This window comes from Copadichromis virginalis, linkage group LG16 (genome assembly GCF_057382275.1).
Source record: "Copadichromis virginalis isolate Kocher_CV1m ecotype Utaka linkage group LG16, C_Virginalis_male_GT1.1, whole genome shotgun sequence".
Lineage (NCBI taxonomy): Eukaryota > Metazoa > Chordata > Actinopteri > Cichliformes > Cichlidae > Copadichromis > Copadichromis virginalis.
The window spans coordinates 10,653,615-10,665,794 of record NC_140633.1 but is presented as its reverse complement, the minus strand read 5'-3'; the positions used below and the strand labels follow the sequence as shown (position 1 = coordinate 10,665,794).

Here is a 12,180-nt window from a genome sequence, read left to right as displayed (position 1 = left end):
ATGTAATCACAGTTTGTTGTACAAATTACAGCAGCCTAATCAAGGACTTGATTGGCTGATCGCGGCCGTTTGGCTCGAATAAAAATATTTGTCGTTTTTCCGTAGCTTCTCTTTGCTGCTGGAATCTGCGGGAGGCTTTTTGCGGCGGTTTCAGTTGTCAGACCTCCCGTTTCATCTCTCGCTGCGGTATTTCTAGTAGCTCAACTGTTTGTTATTGTAAGGCTGCTGTGGAGATGTCAGCTGCCGGTGTGTGCGTGTCTGTGTGCGTATGTTGCACCATCATCCTTCTTGTGTTGTCTCCATTTTCATGTGTGTTGCTAACACACGTCCGTCTCTACGGGATTATGTCAGTTTGACAGTTTGAGCTTGTGCACTAGATGTTTGTGCATACCCTCTGTTTGGATCTGAGGTGTGTTTGGGTGTGTTTATTCACTTTAATGGGATACTCTGCTGTCTCAGCTGCCGTGTGTCCCTGAGTGGCAACAGGCTAAAGAGTGTGTCTGTGTGTGTCGAGGGGGGGTCTTATAGACACGCGCCATCAGGGTCACAGTCCAGTGGCAGGATTAGAACCCAGCCCAGGATTAGGGGCCCCTGTTAACAACCACAGTAACCCAACCATAACACACACACACACACACACACACACACTTCATCCTATTGAGGGCCTCTTGGGAGTCTCCCTCTGTCTGTGGGTGGGTGCCTGTCAGTCTCCCTTCCTTTGCCCTCTTTATCAGTGCTGTGAGTTTAAAAAAAGAAGCTGTTGTGAATGCAGACAAAAAAAGTTTAGTTGTTGATCAGAGACATCGCACATATTGTTGATTTATTTATTTTTGTTTACCCCCTAAGCTGTAAAAGGCTGATGGGGTATTGTCACCACACCTCCGGTGGGCAGGCAGGCAAGCTTGTGAATCCCAGAACTCAAGAAGGAGGCGATGTACGATTTTCAAATTAATACCATAGGTCTTCAAATCTCGCTAGCCTCAACCTCAAGGTCAGAGGTCAAGTTTTCTTAAAATCTTGTGAACACAATACATCAGGAAAGATGTCCCCTAGGATTTTCAAATTGATGCCATATGTCCATCTACTAGGAAGCTGAGGGGAGTAGCACCGGCAGCTGCCAGTATTTTAAAATTTTATTTATTTCTTTTTAAATGGTCTTTTAAAAAAATGTTTTAATTCTCAGCAATCCAGAATATTTTTATAATTAAAAGCTCTGGACTTTTTCCTGTCAACGGTTTCTTTTTTCTTGTTTTTTCCCCCCGTGTTTATATAGAAGGAGGAAGCAAGAAACACAAGCTGCCAGGTGATCACAAAGAACTTCTGCAGTCCTTCACAGTAGCTGAAATTTACCTTGAAAGAAAGGGTAAAACTAAAAATTAGTGTTTATACTGTGTGTTATAAACATCAGTTAAACTTTACAGAATGACTTCCTGGTTAAACTTTGACTTGCCTGGAATGTGGACTATAACAAATCTGACCTTAATGGGGACAGAGCTTATGAGAGTACGGATGGTTCTTTAGGTCAGTAATTACAAAAGTAATGTAATGTAAAGTAATGTTAATAGTTATAAAGCTATGCAAATAAGGTCTAAATTGAACAGCAATAAATTGGAAGTAGCAGGTTAACTAAATAAAAGTCAAAGGCAGGCATTAAAGCAAGTGGCTTGAGTCAGTCTGTAAGTTCACTGACAATTACTAGAATGAATCTACAAACCAATGAGATAATACTGGAGGCAGATGATTAGTGACCACCCAGAGCAGAGGTTGAGATCTCCATTCTGGCTGAGAGGACGAGCACATATCTCAGAAGTCATCTTGATAATTATGCAGCGCGTCGAAGCCATTCGGCTGCTGAAAAGACGCTCAGTCCACCCAAGTGTCATTCTGGCCCCTTGGGTTTTTTGGAGAAAAGCACTTATCTGTTTTCTCGCTTTAGCTCAGGACAATTATGGCTGTGAGATTCAGGGAAGGGGGATGATGGATGAAGAGAAGAGGGTAAGAAACAAGAGATGGGAAGAAAATACAAACAGTAGGAGGAATGAGGGAAATGGGAAAGAGAGCGAGGAGAAAATTAGAGGAGGTGCAGGAATGGAAGGAGGTAATCTTGGTGGATAGAAAAAGATGGAGCAGACAAATACAATTTAGAGGGAGGGAATTGTGGATGCAATTTTCAGCAGTGAGAGAGGTTTGGGGATAAATGGGCTGCTGGAGATTGAAAGGAAGAAACCGCCACTGATTGCTCCTTCAAAATAAACGCACTCCACTTTTGTCGATTTTTAGCACCTCGTGATCACGGCGCACCCTGCCACTCCAACCGAAAAAGAAAGAGCAGAAAAGAAGGCAGCACAAAGGGTCGCGCACACAAGCGGAGGCACGTATGTTTTTGGCCCCCCAACTATGGATTTGTTGTTTGCTGTTTGTGTTTTTAGTTTCAGTTTGCCTCCAAGTGTTTAGAGAGCAGCATCAAATTGTGATTATGTACCCTCGCACTAACATAACTCATGCAATGAAATCAGATGCATCTGGTTTATTTCATCACGAGTAGACACGCACGCAGGAATAAAAATGAAAGCACAGGCACACAGCCTCACAAACTCACATATAATCTAATATTCCTTTTGCTCTTTCAAAACTTGAGACATGTATCCAACACAAATCTCTAGTTACATAATATCGAATTATTTCCTAGTTGATAAGAACAGTCGGTAAAGTTGCAGTAGTTAGTCGCGGTTGTCGTGACACGCTGGAGTTGGAATAGAAGAAGTCACGAGAGAAACAAAGCGATTACTCAGGTTTTTCCAACGTTGCATGGTAACATCTCATCTTTTCCAGCCTCTGTGGAATCTGGGAATCTCTAGGCACCGATGCATCACTAACCCACCAGCTCCCTATTGTGTTTTTTCAGGTTCACAACAAGCTGAAATGATATCAGGTTACATTGTTTGGTAGCAGTGATGAAGCAGATTTTAGCGTGTGAATTGTGTGCTCCAATCACATTAGGGAAAACGGTGACTGGGGACGGCAGCACAACCAAAATTACTGCAGCAGTGTGCAGTCGACTTGTGATCTTGTTTTCTTTGAAATGGATGCTTTAAAGACTGAGACCAGTTTGTTGTTGTGACTTTGATGCGTTAGGATGAAACCAGTCAGGTTTTGGGTTGTTTGCAATGGAATTGGATCAAGTTGGCAATTCTGATTAACTACTTCTACTGCCTCATAGATCTGAAACAGAAATTCTGAAGTTCCTCCACAAATAACGATGTTGTTGCTGCAGATCGGGGATTTAACTGCATAATGACATAGACGCTCAGGAAAGCAAGACCCCATGTATAGCCTCCACCTATATACATGCAATAGGTGGAGGCTGCTGGGGGATTCTCATGATGCACTGAGTATTTCTTCTTCAGGCACCTTTCTCACTCACTATGTGTTAATAGACCTCTCCGTGCTGAATCATACTTGTTATCTCTTCCACAGCATGTCTTCTATCCTGTATTCCTTCTCTCACCCCAACCGGTTGCAGCAGATGGCCCCGCCCCTCCCTGAGCCTGGTTCTGCCGGAGGTTACTTCCTGTTAAAAGGGAGTTTTTCCTTCCCACTGTTGCCAAAGTGCTTCCTCATAGGGACTCACATGATTGTTGGGTCTTTCTCTGTATGTATTATTGTAGGGTCTACCTTACAATATAAAGTGCCTTGAGGCGACTGTTGTTGTGATTTGAGTTTGAATATAACCAGAATACAACAAGTTGGTACCTAGTTGAATTAAGTCTCATGTTGCAAAAGAGACGCATCATATAAGAGTTACATTCATTGGTGCAGATTGACACAGATTGCCGAAGTTTGTCAAACTGTCTGCATTTGTAAATAAGAAGGAACTTATTTGCAAACCTTCACCAAGCTGTCTCAGTCTGACTGTGGTTGGTTGGAGAATGGTTGCCTCCTACCATGTGAGCTGTGCAGTTCCTGTGCAATTGAATGTCGTTACCCAGCAGTTGAGGGTTTGCACACTCAACCTCTGGGTAACTAGTTAGTCACTGTAACTATTTGCAATCTTGCAATTTTTTTCCTATTGACAGAGCCATTAGGCATTTAAATTTACACATTTCTTTGAGAACCAGCTGGTTGTTAAGGTCAAAAGTTTAGTAACTAGGATTGTGAAATGCCTTAGTCTCTCATTTGCCAGTTGTACCTAGATATTTAGGTTACGGGATGACTCTCTACTAAACCTCTGCATCAGCTATTCCGAACTGAGAATGAGATAGAGGATGATAGAGTATATGCTGTGGGACATTTATCAAATTTGAGAGGTTTTCTAGGCCAGTTTTATTATGCAAATTTAAGTGCACGTTTTTTCTTTTTAATTCAGTATTTACAACAGTAGCGAAAACGAGCACCGAATTATAATTACTGTCTATTGTTTCTTAAGTTATATAAAATGTACTATATTACGATGTAGATTACTGGGATATGAAATTGCGTTTACATGCCAACTAGAAAAAAGCCTGCATGCGCTAAAGCATTACATGTTTACCAGTAAACACAATCAGTGTGGAGTGCAGGGACTAATGAGGCTGCAGCAGAGGCCTGCGGGCAGACAGTAACCCAATCTGAGACATGGAGGAAGAGAGAGTGATGGTGGAAAAGAGCGAGCGAAGACAATAAATTGGGAGCACTGTGTTGATTTGAAAAAACAGAAAGATGAGCCTCTGAGCCCCCTGAGGTAACAGACACCAGGCTTTGTCTCCTTCTATAAATATCATTCCTCATTTCTCCCTGCCTTTCCCTTTCTCCCACTCCTTTTCTTTGTCTGTTCTTTTGCTCTTCGTCTGCATCCTCTCCCCGTCTTGTCTACCTGTCCTTTTCTTTCATTTTTTTTTCTCTTTGCTGGTTCTCGTCTTCCTCACCCCACTCTACCACTCTTTCTTCTCTGCCTGGCTACATAATTTATCTACGATAGTGTCAGGTGTTGAAGCTTGGTACTTTGATATACACTGAAAAGCGTGTGTTTTGGAGTTTGAATCCTGTTTAATCTAATGAGAGCTGCTCTAATGAAAGTCGAGGTTTGGTGCCTTGTCAAAATATGTAGTAGTAAATACATTTGAACTTCAGGGTATCAATGATAATCTCCACAACAGGGAGCATTGCAGTCAGGATTTCATATTTGATAAATCTAGAAACCAGTCGTGCTAGTGATCAGCAACAGGCTTTATATAACAACATATTTTAACAGTGAATTTGCAATCATCTCCTATAGTTGTCTTCTATGGTCTTTTTTTAAGGCCTTTTTATTTTGGCGAGTTGATCAGTGAACGTCAAATTTTTAAGATATCTGCCAGATTGATTTGCCCCTCCAAAGTTTTTGCTAAGATAGGTTTATTTTGTTTTTCAGTGTAGTGATGGCCTCTTTCACATGCAGCAGCATCTCTTTGGGCGTCAGAGTGTTGGAAAAACAACCAAACAAAGTTCAAGATGTTTTATGTGCTTAATTTGTGATGGAATAATCAAGGATTACTAGTGTTTGTCAGCGCGCCGATATTACACCCTCCCATTTCGTAACATAAAGTAGTTTTCTAAAGCTGAGTATAAAAATGATACCTGATTTAAATTTGTCCAATAGTCCCTTGAGGGTCGTCTCCTTGTCTACCTCTGGACTGTATTAGTGCTCCTTAAAAGTCAATTTCTTTTTGTACTTCCAGTCTGCAAATTTAAAATAGACCTGAAAATGCATCAGGCACAAAGTTCTTTGTCAAAATGACCCCGCTTTCATGTCGAGGACCATTATTAGCAATGAGAGCTGGGTCCCCAGCTACAGACAAATGGCAAAAGAGCAGTTTTCAGAGGAGGAATCTGCATATTTCAAGGCCAAAGGTGTCAGGAGCGTATTTCTTTCTTTCTTTTTTCTGGTTTGATTTGTGAGTCGTGAACCATAAATCTGTTACCCTGAATTGGATTGTTAACACAATCCAAATCATGGCCAATTCCAATTCAGTTTATTGAAGTATGGGGGTGCCGGGGGATTTTGGCCACAACAAATCAAATCTTTGCTTATCTCTGCTTCGTTTGCCCGGTTTACCTCCCTGGAATGTTTTCATTTTCTTTTAAACACGATTTGAAGTTAAAGGACAAAGACGGAGCAAGGAGGGATGCGATGCTTCAATAACAGATTCTCGTAGCCTTGGAGCTTATTAAATTGGAATGAGAACTCACTAACAGAAGATGCCAAATGCTGGATCCACAGAAATTCAGGAGGATGGAGGTTGATTATCAGTTTATTATATAGCCTGTTCCCATTTAAAATGATGTGAACAAACTGAACTTTACAACCTTTTGAAAGAAGATCTTTTGTTTTGGAATAGAGTTTTTATTAAACTGGCTAAGATTCGTTTAAATAGCGAGCTATCCCTAATATACTGATAAGGGGTGTTTTTTATATTCCTCAAAATAAAGAAAATCACCTGTGCCAGAAAGCTCTCCTTGCTTTCATCCACTCCCCCCGGACACACTCACTCGCACGTGCTCGCTGAGTATCTCTACTTATAGTCAGAGTCGAGGCGACTGACATTACTGACATCGCATGGTTCACTCGCTGGTGCAGCTGCTTTTTCAGAGCTCGCGCTGTTCAGTCCTTGGGTCTCGCTTGGGTCTGCCTCTTACACCCCTCCCTCTTTCTCTCTCGCTCACTCACCAGTTGCCCCTCTCGCCTCCTCCCCTGTCCTCTCGCTGAGCTCTTCCAGAGGATGACTTCATGCTCTGGAAGAGGGCAGCGACGGAGAGGACTAACGTTATGCTACGTTAGCATCTGAGATCTCTTCCCAGCAGCGCGGCTTACGACAAAACGGACACCACAGCTGTAGGGAAGAGAAGAGAGGAGGAGCAGGGAGAAGGGGCGATAAAGAATTTAGGGGGGAAGCAAGAAGGGGAGAACATTTGAGGGGAGGAGGAGGAAGCACCAGCAAAAGGAGAGAGGGAGGTTGAAAGTTTGATTGCCTCAGCGATGGGGCCATGTGTTGGTTTAAGAGTGTGGAGTTGATGAAGGAGCACTCTCTCTGGATTTAAGAGGATGACAGTTGAGGAGACCGGAGAAGAAAAAGGAAAAGAGCCCGGACCGGCTGAGAAGAGAGCCACAGCGCACAGGAAGAAGGAATTTGAGCTCCAGACGTGCACATAGTGGAAACACATGTTGCTGAGAGGCTGTGATGACTTTCAGAGCTTTTACTGCTGCTGCTTTGCCATACACTTGCCTGTCTGCATGCACAGTCAAATCCAATAATGCTTTTTCTCTTGCTGAAGTGTGACCTTAAACAACAAACCAACCCTCGAATCCCACAACTGAATGGAAGCTCGCAACTGAGACGGAATCATCCAGTTTAGTTTTCGTTGTTTTTCTCCCCCATCAGGAGTCTGTTTCTTCCTCTTCTATTTTGATTGAGGCTGCTCAACCATTGTTTGTTTGAGACCTGGGTCACAGTGACAGATCACAATCAATTCGCCATTTCACGACGCTTCAGTGTGCTGTGTAGTGGGATTACACCAGTGAGTATAAATCCTGCAGGTTATCAGCTGGTATGGGTTTTTTTTTTTTTTTTCCGCTTTTGGGGACAGGAGGATGAGGCAGGTTCACCTTTTTATTCTTGACCTGAGACATTTCTATTTCAAAGTGGTGTTTGTTACATTGCAGTTTAATTTTAAGAATAAAAACTTATTAAAATGCAGAATGCCACGGGCAGTGTTTAATTATGACATAACAGTCACACATTGATTAGATATTATTTCAGAAATCATTATCATTAAACTTCTGATGGGTAAGACATATTGTCAATAGCGCTGTCATTAAAAAATATCTAAGAAAATGGTCCATAGAGGATGTGAACGGTCGCTCTAAGTATTCATGAATGCTGCGTGCTGCTTGTCTTTTATGAAAATATTACAGGTCAGTATATTTACAGGTCACTTGGTTGTGCCACAACAATCTCGCCTGGGATGGTTGGTCATGTTTGTTATTAGGAACAGACTACATTTTACTGGTCAGACACTTATCGTGGGCTTTTGTTCTTGAACCTGCCAGAAAGGTCTGACGATGAACATAATAATAATAATTTTAATAAATAATATTGTTGAAATTTAGGTGACAAATAATTTCACAGTAATTTGCAATGACTTTTGAATAACTGGAATACCATTCCTAAGTTAAAAGAAAGAGAAAATAAGACTAATAGGTTTTGCCGAGCCCACCCATTTTTGAAAAGATTTATATAAATCTTATAAAGTTTGTATCTGTCTTGTGTGAAACTTGTATGAAAAGCATACAAGAGTGAAAACAGATATAAGATCCCTAGAAAATTATATAAATGAAACTTGTATGTTTTGGACACTTCCTAAAACAATATATGAAAGTGGCCACTTTCATGAGTAAATCATATAAGCCTTCTATGAGTCACTATATGAAGTAGTCCACATCTGATGCAAGGCTTTTATAAGTTTTTTCTATTTCTTTTCCATATGGGCAGGTCAAGTGTGTTCAAGCGCTGCTCAAGATTGTTGTTCTCTAGGTTATATTAATATTTGATCATGTGTAGTCCAAAAGAAACTTTTGTTTCCTTTTGGCTGATGAAGACTGATGAAAAAGATCATCTTTTCTTCTTCACTAAATTGTTAAAGCTGACAGACGGTGTTCAGCAGTTTTCCGTACGTTTGCTGTACAGGAGTACTTCATTATCCAGAGCACTCACTGCTTCATTGTGGACTGATTATTGTAGAGGTTCTGTCCTTTTTATGCGAAGGCTCTGCTTTTCTACTTTAAAAACAATGATAAAAAGAAATTCTCCTCTTGTTCAGGTACACAGGAAGATTCGAGAGGACTCTGACATGGCCCAGGATTCCCTTCAGTGCCTGGCCCAGCTGGCCTCCATGCACGGGCCTGTATTCCCAGATGAGAACGCCCAGATCTCTTACCTGGCCCACCTGATGGAGGGGCTGCTCAGTATGATCAATGGGTGAGTGACTATAATAGTTACTGCAGTAGTCTTCGTTTATGTGCTTGTGTTGAGGTATTGAAGTCGAATTTTGGCACAGGTATGGAGAAATGTATCAAAAGTAGATACCAAATTGAATTCTTGTTATTGAGAAACATTGATGTTTTAGCCATGTTAGCAGAATCGTAATGTCCGACGGTCAGTTGAATGTCATTGATTTGTGAAGGATTTAAGTTATAAACCACAATATGATAGCAAGCCAAGTAAAGGTCAGAATTTCCTGCCAGTGCCATCAGCCTTATCTGTGCTTTGCATTTTGTTTTGGTTATTCAGAAAGGGTTAGCTTGCATGCTTGCTAATCTGCTCCACATGGTGATTATTGTACCTACTAAGATGAGCATGTTAGCTTTGCCATTTAAAACACATTAGATTTTGCAAAGTATGCACTCTTTTCAATTATGCACTCTAACTTGCTAATCAGGTGCTGCAGGCTGCTGAATGTAAACCACATTAAGTTGGGCCAGTCTCTATGGTGACCACTCTTTCCGCATTAAATTTTAAGCACAGAGCGTTGTTATCAATAACAAGTAAGTTTTGTGCTGTAGGCTCCATGTTAAAGTAGCTTCCCCATAGATCGCAAGGTTAATACACACTGACCACGCGCTGCACTAAATAAATGTTTCCTTTTATTAAATAATTCCTATTGTGCACGTGCATTTCCAAAAATATGTAAACTTAAAAAAAACGCATTAACATTAACACACATTAAAAGCATTCAAATCATCTAAGGGTGAATTACTGAGTTTACAATTGATCTTTGTCTTGCTCCATTAATAAAGTGTGTCTACAGTGTAAAAGCTATTTACCGTTATCTACATCAGTCACACAGATGGTTAAGCAGATAAACCAGGAGAGAACTGGGAAGAGCATTGTGTTACAAAGGCTGAAACTCTGCAGATTTAATTTTAATACTCCATCTAAAATGCGTTCATTTCGGCTGAATACAGCACATTATGCACAAAACAGTAGCAGCAAGCACTGTTGTGGTTACATTATCCTTGGTGACAGCCTCAAAAGCTGTTTATCTCCCCCCAGTATCTCAAGGTTGTCATGTTTCTTAAATTTAGAGACTCAACAAGTGATGGAGGCCAACGTCAGCAGAAGCGTGACTCATACTGTACCATTTGTGCTTTATTTACAGGAAGTAATTGCTTGTTGAGTCTCTGTTTTAACAGCCTCTGATTGTAGCATCTGCGCGCTCTGCAGGAAACTGGCTTCCAGTTCAGTGACAAATGCAGCAAACTAGTAACTTATGTTTCTCAGATTCCTCTTAAACTAAATTTACGTCGAAGTGGATTAAATTATCCCTTTATTCTTCTCACGGAGACACGTTTTTAACCAAAGAAGACAAAAACTGACATTAGCGAGCTCTCGAACACTGGAAAATACCGGGTATGGGTGTGTTTTTTGTATCAGTTTTATAGTCTTCCTCTAATCTAATACAGAACTGCCTGACCCTGTAATAAAACTGATGTGGTTTGCTTGCCTATTCCAGCTGGGCAGCTCGTGTTGAAACCCTTTTAGCATCTCTCTCCCTACAGTTTAAAACCTTTTGTTTTTATTTGAAAAACCTGATTCTTACTAAGTACAAGCAAACAAAAGGGTTTATGTAAATCACAACAGACCATATGAACTGTAAGAAGATACGTCTGCTGTCGTGGATGTTTTATATGTAGTAAATGCAACTATTTTGAGTGATTTTGCACATCGTTTCAATCAGATTGCCTGCTTTATCTGTATTTTTAAATTAAATTAACCGATCCAACCCATCAACATGAGAGCGTGAAGTCAAAATATGAACAGAGGACTAAAACGAAAAGGATACATCATGTAAAAAGGAAAATAAGCCTGATTTTATTTTTTAATAGCACATTTTTCAATCAAATTTTATGATATAATTGTTAGTATTAACTTTCCATAGTGTAGAGGTGAGATAACGCAGCTTTTGTTTTAAGGTTTTTGGTCAGCCACAGTCGAGCATCTTATTCTATAATCGAAATGTCTTTACTATTGCTTGCTAATGTGAAAGCTGGAGGTAGCATTTGCTCTGTTGTCAGAAGTACTGTGTCTTCATTAGTTGTAAAGAAAGAGATGCACCAGAATATTGCGCAGCTTCCACTAGACTAAACTGAGTGTTCCAGCGTTCAGCTTATTATCAGTGCAGTCTATACATGTTTTTCATTCCTGGAGCTCAGCTCGAAGCCAGTGCTTGCCTCAGTGCTTCACATTTTTTCAGCCTTTTTACTACAGATGTTTCCAGCCACATCCTATAGGGTTGTAATTTTGGTTGAGTCATGACTCCGTAACCAGAGCTTCCAGTCAGAGGTAATGCAGCGCTTGCCTTGTGACATTCTCTAACAAAATAATCTGGGAGTCTGGTTTCAAGGATTTATTACCAGAGTAACCTGCGAGTGTGTATGTCTACCTTTGGATAAGACCACATCTAACAAAAAAAGCCCTCTTTAATCTCCAAGCGGAGACCAATGTATATGCAAGCATATTCTAATTTATGCTGTATTCCTTGGCTGACTCTATTCAGCTGTCACAATGAATTGTGCTGGCAGGTGTGTGGAAACCAAAGCACTTCCTCTGTCTGGGGTTCCTGTTTTGGAACCTGCTTGTTAGCAGTGCTCCTGTGAAGGTGTAGAGCTTGTGATCTTGTGGTGAATATTGCGAGGCTATTGATTGTCTCTGCATCTGGGTTCAGCCAATCAGTGTGTTTTGGGATTGGGAAGGATGCACTGAAAGAGGTTACTTCTCCATCTTTTAGCAGCAGGGTGGGACAAGAGTTACTGGTTAAGAAGCTGAAGCTGGGTTTCAGGCTGAAACCAGTGGCGGTCTGAGCCTTGTCCCAGTATAAATAGTTGTTTTGTTGTTTTTACTTCTTCAGTTTATATTAATGTAATCAGTCTATAAAATGACAGAGAACCAAAACATTAAGTCCAAGGTGTTCTCTTCAAATTCCTTGTTTGCCTAATTGATTATGATTCAAAATGCAAACGAGAAAATCCGCACACTGGAACAACCTTGAAGTCATTTTCTTTTTTCTAGAAAAAATACATTTTTAGTCGATGGACAAATATTTTCAGTGGATCTGTAGTGTAGGAGAGCCGGTGTTACACACTGCTGAGTGCGTAACACAGGTGCT

The 12,180-nt window shown here is 40.8% G+C and overlaps 1 protein-coding gene across 1 annotated transcript in view; it reads left to right on the top strand.

The window, feature by feature from the left end:
* Positions 1-12,180, top strand: part of xpo4 (exportin 4) — a 69,391-nt gene that overhangs the window by 38,787 nt on the left and 18,424 nt on the right. Inside the window, exon 8 of the mRNA XM_085435303.1 lies at positions 8,836-8,993. Within this exon, the coding sequence (XP_085291429.1) occupies positions 8,836-8,993 (158 nt within the window). The remainder of the gene's footprint in view (positions 1-8,835; positions 8,994-12,180) is intronic.